The 24,708-nt window shown below is 33.6% G+C and overlaps 3 protein-coding genes across 15 annotated transcripts; 2 read left to right on the top strand and 1 right to left on the bottom strand.

Annotated features, from left to right (window-relative positions):
- Positions 1-31: 31 nt before the first annotated feature.
- On the bottom strand, positions 32-7,922 carry LOC140959725 (double-strand break repair protein MRE11). Of its 6 annotated transcripts, none has more exons than XM_073417712.1 (23): positions 7,765-7,920; positions 7,494-7,541; positions 7,224-7,359; positions 6,713-6,870; positions 6,261-6,351; positions 5,655-5,774; positions 5,494-5,562; positions 5,315-5,406; positions 5,067-5,169; positions 4,877-4,984; positions 4,681-4,743; positions 4,540-4,611; positions 4,303-4,380; positions 4,125-4,187; positions 3,981-4,041; positions 3,034-3,116; positions 2,615-2,728; positions 2,381-2,458; positions 1,999-2,070; positions 1,642-1,901; positions 1,403-1,523; positions 1,113-1,310; positions 33-375 (listed from the first exon to the last, which is right to left on the bottom strand). In XM_073417712.1, the coding sequence occupies exons 2-23, from the start codon at positions 7,508-7,510 to the stop codon at positions 343-345; spliced, it is 2,190 nt and encodes a 729-aa protein (XP_073273813.1). In that variant the 5' UTR covers positions 7,511-7,541; positions 7,765-7,920; the 3' UTR covers positions 33-342. The 6 variants fall into 6 exon arrangements, 5 of the variants coding, with proteins under 5 accessions (XP_073273815.1, XP_073273813.1, XP_073273812.1 ...); XM_073417711.1 differs by having other exon boundaries at positions 7,494-7,557; XR_012172055.1 differs by lacking the exon at positions 33-375 and having other exon boundaries at positions 1,128-1,310; positions 1,403-1,500; positions 7,494-7,557; positions 7,765-7,921.
- Positions 7,923-15,618: 7,696 nt separating this feature from the next.
- Positions 15,619-19,973, top strand: LOC140959666 (monodehydroascorbate reductase). The gene is made up of 10 exons (XM_073417611.1): positions 15,619-15,795; positions 16,298-16,369; positions 17,023-17,074; positions 17,454-17,534; positions 17,635-17,753; positions 17,855-18,074; positions 18,195-18,313; positions 18,413-18,538; positions 19,279-19,419; positions 19,520-19,973. The coding sequence occupies exons 1-10, from the start codon at positions 15,745-15,747 to the stop codon at positions 19,841-19,843; spliced, it is 1,305 nt and encodes a 434-aa protein (XP_073273712.1). The 5' UTR covers positions 15,619-15,744; the 3' UTR covers positions 19,844-19,973.
- A 523-nt stretch (positions 19,974-20,496) lies between these two features.
- On the top strand, positions 20,497-24,708 carry LOC140959012 (uncharacterized). Of its 8 annotated transcripts, XR_012171868.1 has the most exons (8): positions 20,497-20,770; positions 21,721-21,879; positions 21,953-22,030; positions 23,197-23,262; positions 23,359-23,454; positions 23,537-24,156; positions 24,218-24,276; positions 24,361-24,708. XR_012171868.1 is itself a non-coding variant. In XM_073416695.1 (7 exons), exons 1-6 carry the CDS (start codon positions 20,603-20,605, stop codon positions 24,152-24,154), a joined length of 1,185 nt encoding a protein of 394 aa, XP_073272796.1. In that variant the 5' UTR covers positions 20,497-20,602; the 3' UTR covers positions 24,155-24,156; positions 24,218-24,708. The 8 variants fall into 8 exon arrangements, 6 of the variants coding, with proteins under 6 accessions (XP_073272796.1, XP_073272797.1, XP_073272794.1 ...); XR_012171867.1 differs by having other exon boundaries at positions 23,537-24,276; XM_073416695.1 differs by having other exon boundaries at positions 24,218-24,708.

Consider the following 24,708-nt stretch of genomic DNA (forward strand, 5'->3'; position numbering starts at 1 on the left):
TTCCGTCACGGGAAATGACGATACTAACTCAGATAATGACAGTCACAGTCCTCACATCTTATGTATATAAATTAAACTATATAAAGTAATTAGATACCAGAATCAGCGAGTCATGCTTTGGTCATCATACAAAAAAGAGTAGCGATAACCTCCAAAAAAATTCCAAGTAATACACACAACAGTAATTGTTGCAATAGATATATAGGAAGAGTGCCATTTGACTTTTGAACCACGATCATTTACACCAATATCACATTAAAGCTACGCCAGCTCATTGTAATGGTTCTCGACTCGCATGGATTCATGTCGTTGCGTCCATCTGGGATATCTCAGGGAAGTTGGCTACCTTCTTAAAGCACCATAGTTTCTTGTCACCTACACAAACAAAAAAAATAAAATTAAAAAGTTATAGCAACAATAATAAAACTCCGGAAGCTTAAATTTATAATTTTCTATATGATCCACATATACATGTTGGAAAAAATCAGAAAAATGACTCGTGGGATTCCATTTCGGGTTGCCAGGTTTCCCAAAAACCAAAGATTTAGCGCACTTGTTTCTTTTGAGTCATCACCGGTTGAACTCTTTCTCAAGTTGTGCTTGGATGATTTGAAATGATGAATTTCAAATTTCTTTTCTTGTTTTGATGAATAAAATATAAAGTGAAAATCAAAATAAACTCCATATCGAACTCGTGCAATTTCAACAGTGAGATAAGTCTAATTTGAAATTCATCCTAAAAATATTTTCCGAAATCAAATCTCTCTTCCCTCCAAATGAAATTCATCAATTCAAGCATGATCTTAGTTAATTAACAATCAAAGCTAATTACATATTTTTGTTTGAGTTCCTTATTTACGAGACAACACTGATCCTTGGGTGTTTGGCGACTAATCCTTTTGTCAAGCAAAAATAAGCAAATTAAGATCCAAAGATTCAATTGCACTTGTGAGATCTAAAACACATATCTAAGAGGGCAGAGGAACGCGGGCATGTCATACTTGGAATAACTCTAGTTTCCATTTTTCCGACTTGTAAACCATAGTACAGAAACACGAGCAAAGAAATCGAGAAACACGAGTGTTCCATTCAAAGTAGCATATATCAATTACCCGAGGTTGAGGTGTACTAAGTTTCTTCACTATTTCCTCGTCGTCCTCGTCGTCGTCTCTACTAGTAAGCAATCTTTGAAGAGAAGCAGAAGAGCTGTCTGATTTTCTTCCCCTCTTAGAGGCTGTGGCAGATCCTCTACCCCTTCCCCTTGAAGCAGATCTTTTTCTTCCCTTGCCTTGGAGAGGTAGAGCGTCATCCTTCAAACATACAAATTATGACCCAGGATCAAACAAAAAGTAAAAGCAAAAAAACTTACAGTTAGAGAAATAACTTGAGAGTTTGTCCATACCGAACTACCATCAATATCTTTTGAGTCAAATTTCTCAGTTTCGTCATTTGAATCTGAGTCCACGATGTCCTCATCATCAGCCAAACTCTGAACTGAAGCTGATGCAACAGTTGATGCAGGTCTAGGGAAATAAATATCATGTAGAAATTCCTCACAGAAATGAAAAGTTGAAAGCATTTTCATGATTAAAACAGAACAAATCAAAAGGTAGCCTCTAGACTCTAGAACATAAAACTGACCTTCGTGAAGGACGTAAACTCAGGGCTGCGTCTAATGTTGTTTGCTTTAACGTACTGGAAGCCCTGCCTCTACCTCTACCTCTTCCCCTTCCTCTGGCAATAGTTTTACCAGCTTCTGATGAGTCGTGAGAGGTCCTAAAAGTTTGTGACAGATCTTTCTTTCCTTTCCTGGTAGACTTTGTGCCAGTAAATAGAGTGGCATCCTCATCATCGCTGAAGGAAGCTTCACGTCCTACATTACTCTTTGTGTTTGTAATGTTCTGATGGAATCAACCAAGTAACAAAATATAAATAGATAGCCAAGCCTACATCTTATAAGAATCTTATTTCGCACTAGGCAATAGGATATAAGCATACCTCAGACGATTGGCCGCTAAATGTGAACTGTTGTTGGCCTACTGTTTTTGAGGCTCTTTCTTTCACACGTTCCTGCAAATAATTGTGTCCAAATGAGAAGGACCCAGTTCAACTAGAGATAATTTACAATTCGAAAGGTGTCATAACATTTGTAATAGCACAATGGAGGGAGAGTAGTGTGTGGAAAAATAAAAGAACCTATATTATACTCTAAACAAGAGTTTACCGGCCTATGCTCTATCATGTGGGCTTCGATTATATTACATATGTGCTTGCGCACATTTTCAGAGAGGGATACAAATTCAAGGACGTGGTGATAAGAATTGCTGGAACCAAGAGCTGACAAGAAAAATGTAAGGGGATAAGTAAATAATATTCTTGCCTCTAAACATTCTCCAACTTTGACAATTATGTCTTCCTCTTCAAACTTTTGAATATCCGAATCCCCGGCAATTCTATTCTGTCAAAGGCAAAATTTTACATCATTGGTTAATTTTTGCGATTAAAACAACTACTAATCAAACAACCAAAATTGATGGAAATGATAATAATTGTACTACTGTACAACAAGCAGGAATGTCACCAGACAAATTGAGAATAAAGATACAGCACTTACGCGAGTTTCTTCAAGGTTATATTGCAAACAGGAATAAAAGGCCATTTTATCGTCTTTGTTGACAAAATTGTGTAATGCAACGTCCAAGTCACTGACAGGGAGTATCTCCATTTTCTGAAAAATTATATGGTGAAAATGGGTCCAGATAAAAGACCACAAAAAGCACATAACATAAACACCAAGAGTAATATATTTACTGTCATTGTATTAAATGGGAGCGAATGGAAATAAACCACAAATGGTGTTGGAGCCGAGCCATATTCTTAATCTTAATTTTTAAAAAACCCTTTTCAAGTATAAAAACTTATGACAGTAATCATTGGATCAAATTTGGTTTCAATGTTCTGGATCCAACTGAGGATTTGATTCGAAAGTATAAAAAGAAAAAGAAAAAGAAGAGATAAGATTCAATCTATTACCAGATTACTCTCGGCAACTAAGGCTTCAATGTTCTGTTGATTCAGCTCTTCTGGTCGAAGCCGTTCAGAATCATCAATTTTATCTAGGGCACAGCATGACATAGTTACCGTTCATCAAAATAGTTAAAAAGAAAAAGGCGGGTATAAATCAAAAGGAAAAACTAGATTTTCCAGCTCTTGTCAAAAATTAATTTAAAATGGCAAACCGGGTTGAGTTGTATATTTGGTTAGGATATTTTGCTACTTTTTTTAGATGACAAATGTCCATATAACCGAAGTGTCTAAATTTTTCAAAACACAATTAAGAGAATCAGATTTCTACACTCTACATGATATCAGAGCTCTTGTCTATTCACTGAAAATTTTTTCTGAATCTCTTTATTCATCCAATTCCTCTTATCTCCCTCCCAACCAATCAATCATGTCATCAATCACAAAAACCAGTCATGTCTTTTATGTAACTTCAATAGAGAATTCTATGTTAGCTTCAACAGCCGATTTGTGGCATATACAAGCAGCATATTGACCGAACGAAGGGATCATTGGAAGTGGTCACCATTGGTGGTTTTTTGTGTTATTGAAGCGGATGAACAATCTGAATCTACTTTTTAACTTAATAATTGAATTTGATAAAAAGATTGAGTATAACATATTGACAAACATGCTTAATTCATGTAGTGACACTTCTCATAGGCAAATGGTCAAAGCAATGAACCTTTGCGATCTATCAAGCTCAATTCAAGGGGATAAAAAAACAAAGAGCTTTGAGCAAATTGAATGATATAATTTTCACTAGGGGTGTTTTTATGAGAAACAATCTTTCTTTAGGAATTAGTAAATGTTATGCTGCAATATGAGAACAAATTTTCCATAAGGAAACTAGAAAACAGCCTTGCAGCTGAATAAAAATGAAAACATCAAAGAGTTTAATGAGACATATCATTTACCTTCAGCTCGACCTCTTCTTGATGCTTTGGAAAATATAAGGATATCTTGAGGATTTGCAACCTATATATCGTAGAAAAGCCATACAATTCATCATTCATGGAACATTTTGGGTGTGTGGTGGGTTGGCTAAATGTTATACACACCTTCCCGACATATTTTTGACCAAATCTTTGTGGGTTTATCGTCATGAACCCAGAGTAGTCTACCTACACAATCACAAGAAAGGTTTGTAAAAATACAAATGTTGTCCAGACCAACAATTAGGAAAGGATGGACCATGCGGAAAAGGCCAAAAAATCCAAAAAGAATATAATATTTCACCTTTACTCTAACTAAAGGAAGCTTGAGCTCTGCTTTGTTGATAGCCTTTTGACTAGATTTATCGATCAGATTCCTGACCTGCAGAAATAAAACAATCTCAAAATAATAAAAAGGCCTCCCTGAAAAAGGTAGCATGGTATCGACGAACCAACAATGCAACAAATGCAGAAGAGGTAACTTGTCTGATTTTGTTTATCCGATAGGATAAAAAGAACATGTACAAATGTGAACCCTTACCACGTTATCCAAATATTCTAGGATAGAATTCTGATCGTTCGCATTAATATCGGGTTCATCCTTTAATACTACCTGTATGTTAATAATTGAGTACCTCAATGGAAATTCATCCACTTGTGGAACACATAAAAATGTCTCTACCTCTGTATATTCAAAAGGCCTCACTGAATTGAGAGGTATCTTGGTTGGTCGATATTGATTCCCCTGGTAATGAAATCAAATTTACAAAATCAAAACTGAAAAAATAAAAAAAATAAAAAAAACAAAAGTAGGGAATATAAAAGCAAGCACATGCAAAAATATTTAATGAGACGAAAAAACTCAGGTCAATAACTACCTTAACCTCTAGAAGGAGGACATGCTTTGGTTTTGATTCACCGTCAATGAGCGAAGTTGCTACAGATGAACCAGGTTGAGTAATGTGGAAACCCATGCCCGGGACTTCCTGTCATCAAAAACACTCAATCGGATTCTTTAACCAAGTAGCAACAGGTAAAACCAATGAAAATGCCTTAAGAGTTCAGAACCTGAGGATCAACGAGGCATTCATGCTCATGTCCCCATACAATGAAGTCCAAAAATCGAGGCAGAAAGTGCTCGTTTATAGCATTTTTAGGATTTGCTTTCACTCTGAGAGCAAAAGCCGTAAGTTATTACTTAAACAAACTACTGAAATATTAAACTCAATATGTTATAGCCCGATTACATGTTTGAGTCAATTCAATTCTGTTCCATATTAGTACAATTCCAATAAAACATAAGCTTCCACTGGTACCTATTTTGATGAAGTACAAGCATGTTGAACCAGTCCGAAATCTGACAACTTTCTTGAGCTTCAGGTCTCATCCATTGCACAGCATGAGGTGTCTAATGCACATAAAAGAATCATAATTAGAGAACCTAGTTGTCAGTTAAGACACTAACTAAAAATACATAGAATCATAGAAAAGATACCTGAAACATTCGATTAAGTCGTTCATCTCTGATATTCCCTAGGCCATAAAGAGCTACGGATGTTGAACCCTAAAATTCATGACATAGAAGCCATACGACAGAAATTTACTAGTTGCAAATACAACCGAACCAGTTTTCACACAAGGTATTGTGGCCCATACCTTTCTCATAAGAATAGGACAAAGAGTGATCTGCCCAACACCAGAACCTTCGAGAACCATTTTTCCAAAATAGTTCACAAGATTACACGCCGAAAGAATATCGACGGCAGAAAGATTGTCCTGGAGACAATAGCAGACAAGGATGCCCAGAAAAAAAATGTCTGAGATATAGCATAATTTTCTCATATTGCCGCATAAAAAGTGTATAAAAGAGAGAGAAGGAAAATAAACTCATGTGGATCAGAAAAATTTCACCAATATCATCATCAGAGTTCAGATGCCAAAATTACACCACATCAATATTCAATATGGTCACAGTAAAGTCAAGAACGAAATTCAGAGAATGATAGATTTGGATAGAATCCGATAAAAATTTCTCAATGAAAAGAAACTATCGGATAATACTTCCTCGTTGGCATGAAAAAAGGTCCAAAAATATCATTAATTCAACTGAAACTTTTATGTTCCAGTTACAATATTTGTTCTGACTCAGAGGTAAGGATTTCAGATTCAAATAACTTAATCGAGAAATTTGCTATATTATGCATCCATAAAACATGATTTTGAAGAGAGAAACATGCGATGAATTTACCATAGAATCCATACCACTCCAGCAGGATCATCGTGGTTTCCATGAATGCTGAACACGGGCAATCCAACATTGAAATGAGGATCTTCGTAGTTTACATGGCCGAAGCTACATATAGAGAACATAGCAAAATTACGAATTGAGTGATGACATCACCTAGAACAATTGAAGTAACATGTTTGAAATATGAAAGTGCGGACAAAGTCTACAAAGTTCTTAATTAACAGATACTTTCAAAATTAGTGTTAGTGTGACCCAAGTCTACAAGTATTTCTATCAAATTCGATTTTTGTAAGGTTGTTAATTATAGATTAAGATTTGTAGACAACGAGATACAAATAATGGTACCATTGAAGTCTTGAACCTGAAAATGCATGGCATCAATTATCAATCTTAGTCAAAAAAGGTGGAAAACAAAAAGTTCACACTTTTGCTTGTAGAAAATTGAATGAAACGTGTAGAAGTTTACGAATTTGCGAAATTCACAGTCTGGTCACTGACGACTTGAAACTGAACTGGACGATCATTGAGACAGTGACGACGGAGGATTTCAATGGCTTTCACTAAGGTAGACCGTGAAGGCTTGTTCTCATGAAAAAGATCGCCGCCAAGAAGTATGAGATCTACCTAAAAAACAAATAAGAAATCTCAATCGATGCATATGTAAATAAAAGTTTGTAGACTACAAGCACGAGTATTGGAGAGAAGAAGAAGAAGAAGAAGAAGAAGAAGAAAAAGGGCCAAAAAAAAAAAAGAACAAATAGTAGCAGGTTATGGCTTTCAGGATTTTGAAACTCTTGCATGATGGATTTGGAAAAAGAATATTTGAAGAACTAACAAATAATATCAACATAAGTATCAAGCAGTGCTACAGAACCATCTGGGCACAAGGGAATGCCTCCTATAAAGTTTGATTGATATGTTTTAGTACTAGCTGTATAGAAAAATGTGAGAACACTGTTAAGTTAGAATATATAAACCTCTTTTTGCTCAGCGATTGAGCAAATTTCCTCAAATGCCTGAAAGGAATCATGCCTCCGGATTTCATCCTTCTCCATATAACCAAGATGACAATCCGTGGCCACTAATATCCGAAGCATGTTACTCTTATCTTCCCTGAAATTCACTTAAAAACAATATTATTATTTTTTGCTTACTTAGAAGACTTGATCAAGTTCTGAATTATGATACATGCTATTTCAGAGACGGTAAACAAAAAAACATGTACGGTGCTTCTTTTCATGCTTCACCTCGAAGATTCAGCCATTCCGCGTTAGCAGAGTTTCCCCGGCTGAAGCCTATTATTGCCAATACCTAAAACGTAACAGTAAACGATATTTTTAAAAAAAATCGTCGACTTCAAACAGCTAATGAAACACGATCATTCGTCCAGAACAACTAAAAATGCAATGATTGTACAAAACCCTAGCAATGACATGGCCTAAAAAGGAAAATTCAGCGACCGCGTAAAAATTAGGCGAATAAAATTGCAGGAGATGATTAATTGAATAAAGAACATACAGTTTACTTCAAAGCATCGAGTGGAGGAGATGAAGTGGAGACATGAGAGCGGAGTTGACGGCGCGAGAGCAGCGCAGCTCGGTGGCGGGGAACTTTTTAAAATAAGAAATGCAATTAGAAATTTTTCACTCGTGATTGGTTAAACGAAACTCTTTTTTTTTAGGCGGATTTATCGTTATAATGGAGTCACGAAAATAATACTTCGTTTCGGACATTGGTATCGGATGATTACTAAACGTCTTGATTTTTATTTTTTTGTTTGTTCAACTAGTATTCATTAGTACGATATATAAGATATTATTTTTGCGATAAACGATGTGTTGTTTCATATAATTAATTATTATTAATATTAATAAATATGAATATTTGAAAACAATCATTTGAATAAAATAAAATAAATTGATTATAGATCTTACAATTATGAACTAATTTACAAATTTTGATAAACTTCTTTGAATACAACGTTTGTTGTTGAATTTTTCTTATTGTGATAACAATCACATATAAAAAAAATTATCATTGAGATACGTAGCTCTAGATACAATTACATATAACTTATCGTGACTAAAAACGGAGTTATTCAAAAGAAAATTTAATATTTGAAAAATGAATCTCTTTTTCAGAAGACAAAAAATTTGTTATAATTGAGTCTCAGATCAAATGGCTCGTCTCAAACATGAGACATAGTGCATCTTCTTTTGAAATAGCACTATGTTGTTTTTACAGCAGGATCAAAAAAGAAATCTCTTGATATCGACATAATGTTGTATTACATTTGTTCATACATTCTTATTCATGTTTTCCGGCATTGTGTACACATCTAGTTGATAATTTTTTTATAAGTATTCTTATTGTAACATATAGTAAGTATAAGATTTGCAGCTTATCGGTTGAGATCAAAAAAGTTTTGGGACAAAATTCAATGATATATAATCCCATCCCAAATTGAATGATGTGAATAGAATGCCTAGCTAGCTAGGAGATAACGTGACAACTTACGTAAATTAGCTTTTAATGGACTTAAATGAAAAATAATTCGAACGGTGACGGTCAACGTGGACTGATCCAACGAACAGCAGGTGGAGTGGATCCGTTTAATTGGAGCCTGAACCCATAAGATGTATGACCAGCTGGGTTTACTTTATTACATGCTAAATATAATTAATCAGGTCTCAGAGCATATATTTCGTCTCAAATTTAAAACTTTAATAAAATAGGTTTTTTTGTGAGACGATCTCACGAACCTTTATTTATGAAACGAGTCAATCCTACTGATATTCACAATAAAATGTAATACTCTTAGCATAAAAAGTAATATTTTTTCATGAATGACCCGAATAAGAGATCTGTCTCACAAAATACGACTTGTTGAGACCGTCTCACACAAGTTTTTGTCACTTTAGTCTTAAATAGGTTTTAAACCATTGGTTATTACGGATTACTTTTTAAGTAGTATTTGTACGGTTAACCTCAGACAGTGTTTTAACCTAATTATGATTGTTTAGTATTTTTTGTACGTATATAAATTAAATGTAAAACAATGATTTTGAGATATGAACTGAATTATACGCATAAAATAATAGTAAAATTCAATGTCATAATATTTTGAGGCATTCTTTAAAAAGATCTCATGTAAATACCTATAATGAAATTTAGCCTCACGTTGAGTTATTTTACAAAACTAGCATTTGGTTATGTTCTAAATTTATCCTTTAGCCTATTATTTAATATTAATAACACACAAATACATGAAATTGAGTTAATATAATTATATAATTATAGAAGCAGTACATATTTTATTAGGTAATTTTTTTGTTTCACTTATGTGTTATTTGTATTTTTTTTCATATTTAAATTTATGTATTCTATATCTAATTTACATGAAAAGAAAACTTTAATAAATTATAAATTTTTTGTGTAAATTAGTATATAATTGTAGGTTTTTTTTTAAAAAAAGTAAATATCATTCTTACTTTGAAAATGTGAATCTTTCGCGTGAACTAAAGTTTTCGAAATCATTCTTTGTTTTTCCAGTAATTTTTTCAAAGGAAAAAATAATAATAAAAATAAGAATAATCGATTCCAAATAAATTAATAAAAATGAGAATCACCACAAACCGAATAAACTAATAAAAAATAATAATGGTGATTATCAATAATGATGGTGGTGGTAAACCGTAAATATTATTATTTTAACCGAATTCTCATGATCATTAATAGTATACATTTCTTTTATTTGTATTCATATAGATTTATTAATATCATCAATTATTTATTTAAAAAATCATTTTGAAAAGTGAAGCTTCTTTCATTAAGTTACAGAGATTTTTTGATATGGGAAAAAAGAATAAAAAGGGTATTTTAGGATTATTAGATTGTAAAAGACTATATTCGGTAATATTTAATAGAGATGCTACTTTTAAAAATACATTTTTGACTTGGGCTATTTGTTACAATTTCTATAATATTTTCTATACAAAAAATCGAGATGCTTTGATTTGATTTGTAGTTTTTAATGGTAAAGACGATATTAAAAAAAATATCGAATGAGTTTATTTAATATTTATTACAAGTGCTTCCATTTCTATCCTCCTTAGTTGTCGCGAAACCAGTTTCAATAAACGAAGAAACATGACGCTTTATTTCCAGCAACGAAGTACAAAATATTTGGTAAACTATTAATGTAAATGTTGGAAAATTCAAAACTATAACTGTGGGCCGATGAAGGTTTTTTGGGAAATTGTCGTGGAAAATAAAATGTAATTTTTATTTAATTTTAATAATTAATACTATTGCATTACGGATCAATTCGCGTCAAAAAATGACTGAGAATTATCTTAAACTTTTAAAATATTTACTTTAAATTTGAGTATGTAAAATATGAATCCAAAATATAATAACAAATTACATTTTTAGTCATATAATTTGCACGTTTTCTATTTTTGTCATGTTATTTGTCAATTTAAAATCTTTATATTCTAATTTTTTTTTTGAATGTTGACGTGGCGTTGGAAAATAATAACGTGCGACCGAAAATTGCTAGAATAGCGACTTACATTGTTAATGTACGTATCCGATGTGATATCCATACTCCAATGAAATATAACTAAAAGAAATACAAATTAGTGGACATATAAGATTGTACCAAAAATAAAAAATATATACTTAAGTTACAGAAACAAAACTATCGTTTTCCCAAAATATAATTAGTCAGCAATCAACCATTGAACAAATAATAAACGGTTTTTTTTATTGTATTATTCTATGAACAGCGGGATTAAACGTAATATTTGAAGCTTAAAATACTAAAGGAGAAGGAGAATCAAGAAGAAAAATACAGCTTGGTTATAGTTTTGTTCATCGACACATTCACATTCTTCTTATATAACACTCTATTATCTCTTTTCGAAAAAAAAAAAATAATCTAGTTCATACCGCATAATATTTTTTGCCAAAATATACCGATGTTGACATTTATTTTTATTTTTGCATTTTTTTTGGTGCAAGGAAAATTTTAGGTGCTATAAAATAAAATCGTGAAAAATCAAGATAGTCAAATGTTTATGGTCAATTTAAGAATTTCTTCGTTTTAATAACAATTTTTTTTTTGTAAAGAAAAAGTCAATTTTTTTAATTTTTTTTCGCCAAATCATTTTGCTCCCTCAATTCAAGCTTGTTTGAATTCAATAACATTTAAGTTTGAATCAAATAATATTTCTATGAGCATCGAAACTATAATTTTTATATTATTGTCTCAATTCACAAATACAAATTATAGTTTAATTTCCATGTTTGTAGAAAACAAATACTTTTGCTTATTAAAAGTACTATGTATATTTAAATTTGTTCATTATTTTTCTACTACAATTTTATTTTTAAAAAATTTATTTTTCCGAAAACAATGCACAATGATTATGTATTATAGTGAAGGGTATTTTATTTACAAACTTAATTATTTGACCGTAATTAGTACTTAGAAAACAATTACACATGGAAATCAATCGATCCGACACTATCTTGAAAGCTTCTCGAAGGAGATCGATTTCAACAATGAAACTTTGGTAACTCGAAAAAAATTAAATTACAGAAAAGATCAAAATACAATGAAAATCCTAAATTTATAATTTCGAATAAAACCCACAAAGCAATAAAAATCGAAAAGGAAAATAAAAAAAAATTAATCAAAAGGGAAAATAAAACAAAAAAATAATTAATCAGGTCACGTGATCATACAATCGCATATTTATGAATACCGTCATTTGGTAATGGAGGATTTGAACCAAGAATCATAGTTTATCCCCACATCGTGCACCACCTTCTTGTGAAAATTCCGGTGACAGCCGCATGCAGCGCACCTGAAAGCCGAGCGGCTCCCTTCTCCTCCCGTCGGCATGAACTCGCAGCAGCCGTCCACGGCGTACTTGCCTATTCTCGCCGCGTGATTCTTCTGGCACTCCTCGTAAGTCACCACTCTCCTTTCCTTGGAAATCTTTCTCCCTTGATCTATCTCCAAAAAAAAATCGGAACACATTTTCCTGGACAAAGTAGAGGTATATGATGCACGATTGATCACGAGAGTGGCCTCGGGAGGTGGCGCGGCCGATCTTGATTGTCGATTGATTTACGGGTTGCGTTGGTAGATCTGTATAATGGATTGTGAATGAAGAAGGTAGGTTTACTATTAGGTCTTAATAATGGTACTCACTACTCACCATATATATTCACTGTTCATTATTATGGATCATGCATGGACATCCCCACCCTAGCTAGCTGCGGCTGAGTTTAATCTTCGCCAATTTTATTATAAATTTATAAAAATAAAATATTATCTTTATATTTTTAAGATATAAATTATTATTACATTATATTATATTGTATTATAATTTTAAATAATTATGTATAAATGTCCAACTCCTGGAACTTTAGATTAGGATAGAGTAGCAACTCATCATTTTTTTAAAAAAAAAATCAATATCTATAAACATAATATTTATTAATTTGAAATGTCGCATTCAAATTAAAGTTCAAAGTACATATCCCATCCAATTTTAGCTCAAAAAATTTATAAATATTAATTTTCCAATTTGAAATGCGACACCCTTGTCTCACTTAGAGAAAGATTGATTATTTAAAATTATTTAAAGTATTAGAAGAGTCTCCAATAGCAAATCAAGTTAACAATTTTCGTAAAACGACTACGAATCCGAAGTATTTGTTGTATTAGTTGAGGGATTGGTGTGACATGAAAAAATGAGAAATAATAATAATAATAATAATAATAATAATAATAATGTGATTAAAGAATATAGAACAAGAAACCAACTCACCAACAACTGAGAAGTTGGCTGGACCCAATTCACATATTTATAAAGTTATTAAATAAACTAATTGTGGTTCAAACAACTGGATATATTTAATTATAAAATATCTGGGTGAGTGATATAAACGCATTGAAAACGATATTTGTACGTGCATGATGTTTCGTGTCTCTTTCCGTTTGCACATGCATAACATTTATTGATAGAACAAGAGGCTTCGTTGTTGTATTATATTACTACACGAAGCACATTTATTTTATATGTATATGTATTTGATCTAGATGTTATTTTCAAAATTTGAATTTAATTATAATTTTTGTTTTCATGTTAGGATAATGAGATAGCGAGAAGAGAACGTGAGAAGTTTTTGAGTGGACATACAATTTATTTTTTACATCTTAATTATTAAAAATATTGGAAGAATGAAGATAAGAGTAAATTTGGACATCCATTAAACTTATAAAATATAGTTTCTCTAAGTTATTTATATATTATAATCATGATAATAAAGATATTAAAGATGATATATAGTAAAGATAAGCCAAATACATAAAAAGGAGACTAAGGAATGGCGAAGATCTTCGAGCGTGAATATTTCCTTCTATCTATACAATAACTTAATTTATTGAACGTGTAAAACACTTGTTCAGCCGTTATCGACCATATAAAACAGTTTGTTAGTATTTTTAGACATAAATTAAAGACTAGGTCTTTTGTGAGACGGTCTCACGAATTTTTATCTGTGAGACGGATCAATCCTACCGATATTCACAATAAAAAGTAATACTCTTAGCATAAAAAGTGATACTTTTTCATGGATGACCCAAATAAGAGATCTGTCTCACAAAATACGACCCGTAAGACCGTCTCACACAAGTTTTTGTGTAAATTAAGAGTGTGTTTTAAATAAACAAAAATTTTAAAGAGTTTTTTTTTAAAAAAATATTTTTCATAAAAATTAATGTTAAGATGTCAAAGTTATTTAAGAAAAAAGTGTTTTCCAGAAGGCGATAATTAATTATTGCTTTAGGTAAAGTACTGATAGTTATTATCATTATTATTGTTGGTATATTTATTATTATTATCTTTGATTATTCATGATCATTATTATAATCATGTTTAATTTAAAATAATTGTTAAAAGGAATGACAATTCCTTTAATTTAATTACTATTCCAATGGGAATGCGCATTTTTATAAATCCCATAATATAGGGAATGGAAATCCCCACTCATACCAACTAATAACTCTTTCCACCCTTTAATTCTTTTAACAAATGTTTCATCATTTTTATTTCATGATATTATATTTTTATTATTTTTGTTAGCTAATTCATCAATTTTTTTTATAAATGTGACACGTCTCATGAATATCATGACCGTGCACATATTATTAATTATAAGATTTAATTAATTATATTTATAGTTTAACATTTATATATAATATACCTCCATTATAATAACTTTGAAATGTATCATAAATTTATTTTATTTAATTTTGAAAAATTGAATATATCTTTACTATAAACAAAGTTTAAAATGTCATCTAAACTATTTTGATCTGACTTGGTTACACCAATATCGAATTCCATAAATAATATTGAAAATAATTATTGTTAAATAACAATCTATGGACAAAAATGTAAAAATGATATCATATTTCAAATTTTATCCCACGAACATTTGTAATTTCTCCTTGACTTCAAAATTCATCGACTTCCATTCCATACAGTCTCTGTTTCTTTTATTCTCATTTTTCCCTAACTTGCTAATGCTAGGAACTTTAATCATATTCATTCGTCTATTTTACCAGAAAAGACATTATTAGTGTATCACTACACACGAGCGGAGCTACACATTGCCGCCCGGGTGACTTGTTTTTTTTCGATACTTTTTATACATAAAATTTTGTCTTATTTTTCAATAGTCCGGGGCTCCATTTGTCAATATTAACTCAATCATGGTTTAGAAAATTTTAGCCCAGGTACAAATGAAAACCTGGCTCCGCCACTGTCACTACACATGCATCGTGTATGCTTGATTACTAGTACACATAATAAAATAGCACTTGTCAATGCACACTTTAATATCTGCAGTAAAAAAAAAACGATGCTTTTTTAAAACTATTTATTCGAAACAAAACATGTTTTTATTTCCAACAAATATATGTTTAACCCTGAGTTAACACATATTTAATTTTTATTGAAAAAAGCATAATTTGTTTATAATAAGCAGAGACAAGAAACAAAATTCATATAACGAAACAAACAAAAGATTACGCATTTACTCTGAGACAAATATTATTTATATTTTATTTCATATTATATATAAAACAGAATGTAAAATAAATAGAAATGATCCGAACTGTTATTAAGAAACCGAGGCCTTCACATCCTTGATATGGATTTGTTTCCAAAAGCCCAAAATTAAAGATTAATTTTGGCAGTTTCGGGGCCCAGTATGACGACACGTGTATGCACATAATTGACTTCAACAGCGTGTCTATCGTCAAATCACAATCGTCCATTTCATCCCATCTGAATAATATTTTTCGTTATCTCGGTCCCTCACCAACCCCGTGAATCTACTCCAGCTCCTGTGACTTTTTATCCTACAGAGTACAGACGACCGACCGATCAGTTGAATTTGATTCGATTCGATTCTATGGCCGAGAAGTCGTTCAAGTACGTGATCCTCGGCGGTGGTGTTTCAGCTGTGAGCGTTCATTCCTTGTATATATTTTTTCCGTAGCTTAGCGTTATTGATGATGTGTCGTGTGTAAATGTTTTATCACGTGGGCATGAGATTGTTTGTTAATTCTTTTTTTTTTTTCAGATGAATTCAATTGGAAAGAGGAAGCAATTCTTTTACTGTAATTTCATCAACTGTTTTGTCAGCAGATTTACTGGAATTTATATAAATATTTACCCGCAGAGGCTTTTTTTGTTTTCTCGGTTGCTGCTTAATGTCGCGGTTTTATACTTAAGGGAGAAGTCTTTGCTTGTAGAGAATTGTGGTGGTCTAAATAATTACTTCGTTTGGCATAAAGAAGTTAAATGACTACAATCGTTGTGTATTGACCTTTTATTTTTGATTGCACCAATTAAAATGCCACCACACCAATCTAACTAGGCCCAAAAATTGTGTATTTTTATAATAGAGTATATTGGTCGTGTTTGTAAAGATCCGACGGATTGAACTTTCTTCATGCTTTCAGGGATATGCTGCCAGGGAATTCGCCAAGCAGGGTGTGCAACCTGGTGAATTGGCTATCATTTCCAAAGAGGAGGTATGAGTTTAATTATATGAGCCGGGACTTGCTGGTTATCCCTCGATGACCTTGAACATGGTGTGACAAAATTGGCTACCTTATGCTGCCAAATGTTGAACTTGGTAGATAAGATATGTGTTAGGTTTTTACTTGGTTTTTTCATTTTCCATAATTTATTTAGAGAGTAAAAAGTTTACTTTTGTATATCTTGGATGCGGTTTCCCAGTTCTGTACTTTTTTGTTTCTGACATCCTTCTTAACTATTTGAACATCATACTCCTTTTTTATTTTCGCATGTTTAGATGGATTTCCATGTAAGTTGACCGTACTAGATTTTTATCTTCTCTTTGCCTGCCTGTGATGATAAACTCAGCAGTAGTAAACTTCAAGAATTTTATTTGTTACCAGATTCTTGGCAATGGGAAATATTTCTAACTTACTTTTGGATTTTGATTCAAGCAATGCTTTATTGGCCAATGTTGAAATGCGCTTCTCATCTACTCTTGCCTAAAGTTTTTCTGTATGATTTTTTATGTACTTTGAAGACTGCCATGTACGAAAATGAGTTGTTCTTTGTACTGAGTGTCAAATGTACTAATGATTGTTTCAGGTGGCTCCTAATTTGTTTCCTTATACTGAACATCAAAACACATAATAAATGATTGTTTCAGGTGGCTCCTTATGAACGTCCAGCACTTAGCAAGGCATACCTATTTCCTGAGGGTAGGTTGATTTATGTTCAGTTTTCCTGTCAATAACCAAGCCCCAGGTATCAAAATATACCTGGTTGCTCTTTAGCTCGCGTACTGGGAGGAGAATATGTCCTTATAGACCTGTACAAATGGGATACCATGAGTAAGAATATTGTCATGTCACTCCTGTGCACTAAAGAATTGAACTTTAACAGTATGTTACTTCTCCAATACATGATTCTCATAATTAAAATATATTGATGTCTTTCATGATAAACAACAATCGTTATTTTTCACGTTTCTTAGCGGTTTGATGTTCACACGACCAAGCTTTCCCTTTCTTCCAATCCAAGTATCTGCAGTCTCATCATATATATAGCTGATTTTATTCAGCTTTTTTTCCCCTTCAGGAACCGCTAGACTTCCAGGTTTTCATGTCTGTGTTGGAAGTGGAGGAGAGAGGCTCCTTCCTGAATGGTACACTGAGAAAGGTGATACCTTCTTCTGTATCACATTTCTTTACAGTAAATGCTGTACATCATTTGTCAACTTATGCACCATTCACACAAGCGTCTCTCTGAATCTTGTCAGGGATATCTTTGATTCTTAGCACAGAGATAACTAAAGCAGATCTTGCATCAAATACGCTCATCAGTGCTGCTGATGATATTTTCAAGTATCAAACTCTTGTTATAGCAACCGGATCAACTGTTAGGCATCTTTCCTTGAGAATTATTCTCGTGGATAATCTTTTTGGTCTGATTTCATGTCATTGGCCGCGGTTCAGACTTTTTCAGTTCCTTTCATTCAGGTTCTTCGCTTGACTGACTTTGGTGTGCAAGGGGCTGATGCCAAGAACATTTTGTATCTGAGAGAAATTGATGATGCTGATAAACTTGTTGAAGCAATCAAAGAAAAGAAAAATGGAAAGGCGGTGATTGTTGGCGGAGGATACATAGGTCTGGAGCTAAGCGCTGCTCTGAGAATCAATAATATTGATGTCACTATGGTTTACCCAGAACCCTGGTGTAGTAAGTTTACTTTGCTTTTGGTTCCATTTTTTAAGTAGTTTAAATAATTGTTGGCATGAAGGCATCCAACTAAATACATATACGATCAGCTACCACTGACTCTAAAACATGATTTTACAGTGCCTAGGTTATTCACTGCTGGTATAGCTGCTTTTTATGAAGATTACTATGCTAACAAGGGAGTCAATATCATCAAGGGCACAGTTGCTGTGGGATTTGGCACCAATGAAACTGGGGAGGTAAATTCTCTCGAGTATAAAACTCCACCATCGCGAGACCAGTGATCTTGACTAAATTTCAAATATCAAGAGACTGTAAATTCTTTCCTCATCTTTCAGGTTACAGATGTAAAACTTAAGGATGGCAGGGTGCTGGATGCTGATATTGTTGTTGTTGGCGTAGGTGGAAGGCCACTTACATCCTTATTCAAGGGCCAGGTTGAGGAGGAAAAGGGTGGAATTAAGGTGAGAAGTTTCAAACTTTAATTTTCTCAGTAAAGGAAACCTTACTTTCTTGCCAGCGTTTTGATATGCTTTCTTACTTGATTAGTTTATCTTTGAAATTGATGTTTTATTAAGGCTTCTGTAGAGATTTGTGGGTTTAATGGAACACTATATGTAACAAGTAGCTCCAAGAAGGTTTCAGACCCTAAAATTTTGTGAGAATGAGTTTTTCTTGGAACATATTCATTATATATACCACTGTCTTTTTGCACGCATTCAATGTTAATATAAATCTAATTAAATATATTAAACTTCTATATATTTAGTGGTATTTTTTTAAAATATTGTTATTGAGCTTTGATTTTATTATATTTTATTTTTAAGCAGATAAAACAATCACTTTAGTTAGACATTAGTCGTAAATGACGCATCTTTAATAAATAGCATAGATATTTAGGATTGCAACAATCTGGAAAGAAATATTTCCCCCTGTTTTGAAAATTCTGTAATAATTTTAATAACCAACAAGGTATTCACATCAGTTTTGAAATTCCCTTCATGAGAAAACAGCGCATAAAAATTTTATCCTCTCCATGCGTAGTAGGAAACTTAAAGTGCAGCATAGCTCCAGTTTCTAGAACAGAACTGATGAAAGATCGCCTCTCACCGAGCTTATAATGATCTTCACCAGCATTTTGTGTTGTATTGTATCGTTGAAACTGAGACTTTAGTTTGAACATAGTCTAACCTTTTGTCTGTAGACTGATGGTTTCTTCAAAACGAGTGCTCTCGGTGTATATGCTGTGGGTGATGTTGCTACTTTCCCCATGAAACTGTATAATGACATCAGAAGAGTCGAACACGTTGACCACTCTCGTAAATCTGCTGAACATGCTGTAAAGGTATGTTGTATTGTCGTATGTTCATAATCATGCCTTTTTTTTAATTAACAATGCAACTCAGAGTTTTTAACCTAGTCCAAACTCACATGTTATTATGCAGTCAATTTTCGCTGATGAGCAAGGAAAATCAATTGACGAATATGACTACCTCCCGTATTTCTATTCCCGTGCATTCGACCTTTCATGGCAGTTCTACGGCGACAATGTGGGCGACACTGTGCTCTTTGGTGACAACAACCCAACCTCCCCCACTCACAAGTTTGGATCCTATTGGATCAAAGATGGAAAAGTAATTGGTGCATTTTTAGAGAGTGGCACTCCTGAAGAAAACAAGGCGATTGCTAGAGTTGCGCGTGTCCAGCCTTCAGTCGACAGCTTGGATCAACTAGCCACAGAAGGTCTAATCTTTGCTAGTAAAATATGAATGATTTTTTGTATGGGTGAAAGTCAACGGCTTATTTTCTCTGTATTTCTATGTACCGCGGTGATCAATTCGTTATGAACATTGATTTGTTCAGCTAAGACTGTTTAGTATAAGACGTCTTTTATTTTTACTGCGTTTACTGCAAATAATCCAATGATTAGTGAGATATATTTCACGTCTTTGCACGTAAAACAGAGACATCGAAAGATATTAAAAATTATAAATAAATATGTATTTATGGTTTTTGAGTTTTTCCGAACTTCTTTTTCTGTTCGTAAAACTAATGATCAAAATATAAAATTTTTAATCTACATTTAAGTTGTGAAGAAATTTTACATATAAATAATGTTCAGTCTATGCGAATATCCAAGGTCCTTATTTAGTTATTTTCCCACGCTTGCACTGTGTAGTCAAATGTTGGGAAGCAGCTTTTGTTCTTGGGAATTACACTAACGTCTATCCGCATTTGCACCAATTCTTTTTATTACTAATAACTAAAATTTAATCTATCCAATCTCACACGTCACGTGATGCACTGACACGTGGCAGATCGAAACGCATGGAATCGAGAGATAGTATCCACCGTGAATTGGCATACCACGTGTCCATCAACCACCGCTCCTTTGTTTTCTATTCCTTACTTTTTTTTTTTTTTGCCTTGCTAAGGTTCATATCAACTATCTAGGCCTAGTGTCAGCTGCTTAGAATCTGGAGAACCAGAGAGAGAACAAGAGAGGTGAGGAGATTCCCATTTGGGTTATGGAATTTGTGGGAAGGGGGAAGGAGGCGCTTGGGGAGGTGGAGGACGGCCGGATGCTGACGTTCGAGCTGGAAGCCGCGGAAGCTCTGGCAGGGCTGTCCAGCTACTCCGCCGTCCACGGTGAGGGCGAACGGCGGCCCACTCAGCAAATCTTGTCCGAATCTCAGGTTTTTTTTAAGTGTGTCGAATTTTATGCCTAATATTTCGTACTTGATCGTGGGAAGTACCTCTGGTTTTCAAGAGGGCTGTGTTTGTAGATCAGCATTCAGTTCTTTTGGTCGTCAATCATAGTTGGAATTTTCATCTTGCTCAAAGATACTTATTTTTCCAAGTATCGGGTTGGGTTTTACTGTGGATTATACAGATTTATCCAACCCAAAGAAAGGATCTTGACAATAGGGTTAGGTTTGGAATTTGTATGGGTTGCACTTTTGAATTGATGAATTGTGAGTAAAATTTCATGTTTGGGGTAAATTTTTTTGCCGTTACTTAAGGTAAGTGGCATTTCGCTTTGACCCCTAGATAGAAAGGATAAAAGCGACCGAATATTTTGTTAGAAAGATAAGATAATTTTATAAAGAGGAAGGGAAAATATTCTCTTGTTTTTAGTTTATTTTCTTCATATTCTTTCTAGTCCTTCCTTTTTTTTTGGTGGGGTTGGAGTTGAAGCGACTAGTTATCCTCTTGCAATATTTAATATGATTCCTTTTTCCTTCTAACGAGCTGGTGTTATAAAGTAAGAACCTTACTTTCTGAGAAAAGCTGATGTGATAAAAAATTCATGCATATGATGCCAGAAATTGAATATGACTGGAGCAATGGAATTCCAACTTGTGCGCAAAATGGAATCTTAAATTCCGTAAATTACCATAAAAAATTTACTCGACAGTAGAGATGGTCCATCTTAGCATGCTTGTTACATTGGCAATTACATGCCAGAACAAATTTGAGGTAGTTATTTTAACATTCAGAGTGGTGACGAGGCTTTGTATTTTTTGGGCCTATGTGTATTTCTAACATATATTTGTAAGCATGGAAATTGCGTCCAGCATTCAGCCTACCCTGCGGTTTATGGCAAAAACCTTGTTCTCAGAACACTTTTTTCTGCGTGTATCAGGACCAAGGAATAGATGTTCAACAGTTATCCAGTAATACGTCTGCCACAGTTGCCGCTCCCATGAACAATACAAAAAGTGTTGAGGCTGCAGTCGGTCAAACATGTTGTAAAAGTGGCCGGTCAAAAGTTTGCAGAACTCTGAGGCAAAATTTGACAGAGGTACATAAACTTGGATAACTTCTTCATCGATCTGGTGGTGGTGTTCTTTGTCAATTAATTATCTGCGATTTAGGCTGAGAAGGAAGCACAGAAGCTTAGCCGTGTTCTAGCAAATAGAGAGTCCGCTAGACGGACAATTAGACGCAGACAAGTACGTTTCATTTATGTTTGACAGACTTTTATTAATGTGCATTGAGATTCGTAATCATGGTAAATATGATGAATCTACCTGGCTTCTGTTTCAATACAAAAATGCTTTTACATTTTATACGATAAGCATCTTAAATTCAATTTGAATGTGGTTGTAATAAGGAAAAGAAGGAAAAGGAGGTTTATACATTGGAAGAAAGAGACAGATGAATTTACTTTTAATTTGAGCCTTCAAATGGAGTTTTGTGAAGGAAAGAGGTGTGGCAAACAGCAACTGAGGCATAAAAGAATCAACTTCAGATTTCCTATCCAATTTCATGTCCCATCATTTGGTGATTGACGCATGTTTTCTGTCTACATAATAACATAATACTATATATTGTTAATATTAGAAGTCAACTTAAATAGGCAAAATAGGGGATTGTAACATTATTTGTTGTAAGAGTTATGCATTGCATAAGTACATACTTGAGCCAATGCAGTGTATTTTGAAGGATTTATTTACACTAGCAAGCTTTCAATAGCGAATTTTACCTTGTAGGGAAATTGGTCTCCCCTCTACATTCTTACTGTTTCATATTATATTGTCAACATGGGGAAGTAATGTTTACCGAATTAATTTGGAGAGTTTTGGATTGTTTTGTTTTGTTCAGCTTGATCGGTTCATATTTGAGATAAAGTTCTACATTGACTAAGTAGGTGAAAAGGGGTGAGCTTTTATACACTTGAGACCATTACTCGATTGTTTTAACTTCTTGGTTTCAAATTGACCTCCAGCTATGCCTGTCAAGCACTTATTTTGGTCTGGAATTTTTAGAATTTTGCCATTGATGCCAGGTTCATGGATCCCAGATATTAGAAAGTGAACCATAGAAAACAGGTTGCCTTTCAGGCAATGACATTATTGTTGACACTGCAGATCTTGGGTTTTTAAGAAAACATGAATATTACTAGCATTGCCCATTCATCCTTTTTACCCCCTTATAACTTATAGTGGACACATTTGTATCAATCAATTGTTAAAAAGGGTTGATATTTTTTGAGTTTGCATCCTGTTCTTCAGAAGGCAGGAAATGGCCATTTACAATGTCACGTCTCTTTGCTATGGTTTGACTGTTAAGTTTTTTTTTTCCTATTAAACGTTCTATAATTTTAATTTACTTCCAGACCATGTATCTGGAGTTAACGGGGAAAGCTGCTAATATGTTGGAGGAGAACATGTGTTTGAAGAAGGTGCATGCCATTTTCTTAATCTTAGTTCAGTCCTCGTGGAACATAGTTGACTAAATTTTCATCATATTTCACATTGAATAGTATACTTGAATGCAGTTTGTCGCCATTAATAATTCTTGTGAGCAGGAAAAAGAGCTGGTAATGAAGAAATATAATTATTTGAAAGACAAAAACGAATTTCTGAAAGCAGAGGTAAATCATGGGAAGATGAATGCATTGCCTTCTCGATTCTTGACATTTGTTATCATAAATCACCATGTTTCTGCTTTTGCAGATGGCTAAAATAAAGACCACCGAAGCAGGAGAAAGGCGAGAAGATCAATCAAATTCATCCCGTGCAGACATATCTACTGCAGCTACTGTCACCAACCCTCCATATTTCTTGTATAACCACCCATCTTTTGTTCCCTTTATCTGGCCCCCTGTTGTCCCATCTTCTGATATTTTCAGTTCTCAATACATTTCTAATCCTGATGGCATGATGCCTACTTTGGAGAAACCCTGTTCAGAGCAAGGACAAAATGGCCCAGTAGGGATTAGCACTGAACCAGGAACACCCTTAGTCTTGTTACCTGTACCTTTGTTGCTTCCTTTTCTTACTCAAGTTGGTACCCCCAGATCTCATCCCGGGGTTAAACCAAAAGATGAGGCTTCACGCGTTCACCAGTGTCACACTTGTTCATCTTCTGTCTCTCATAACCAGTTGTCATCAAACCGAAACGTGAGGGCGGATTCTTTTAGGCATGGTTTCTTGGAGAAGAATCGAGGGCGACCATTGATGTCCGCTTCAAGAAAATTAAAGAATGCCATTGCAGCAAGTGAGGCAAGGATAAAGAGGAAGGAATTGATGACATTAAAGAATCGACATGGTGATAATTCACGCACACAATAATGGTAAGCGAGGTATAGAGAAGATAGAACCTCTATAATTTTTTTCCACGGAAGTTGGTTTCAGGTAAATGTTGAAGATGATCGAGATTAAGGGATATGACAAATAAGACAGCGCCATAATAGGTTTAGAGAGTTATGGTTCTAATTTTGAAGGGTCCTTTGGAATTCTGAGGCTAATGCTTTTTGTAAATTCGTTGGATTCTTTAGGTGCTCTCCCACCATTATCGGTCATACCGTGTGGATTTATGCTGTTAACTCAAGATAGAGTCTAGGAAGCTTGCTGTTTCTGGAGTGTGTTTTTGTTTTAAAACTTGTAATGTTGTGTATATTTAAGTAGTAGAGTGGTAATTCAACATTTTCTGTAAGTCAGTAAATTCGTACCTTACCTGTACATGGCCTGAATAATATCAAGGATGCTTGCTTAATTTCGTAGAGGATCATTGGTGATTCATTCCCCTTAGAAAATCTTTGTTTCCATTATTTTTGAATCAATTATGTTGATTGTATGTCGAAAGGGCGATATGATTCCTCGTGGGCAATGCTATATTTGATATT

Source organism: Primulina huaijiensis, chromosome 15, assembly GCF_012295235.1.
Source record: "Primulina huaijiensis isolate GDHJ02 chromosome 15, ASM1229523v2, whole genome shotgun sequence".
Lineage (NCBI taxonomy): Eukaryota > Viridiplantae > Streptophyta > Magnoliopsida > Lamiales > Gesneriaceae > Primulina > Primulina huaijiensis.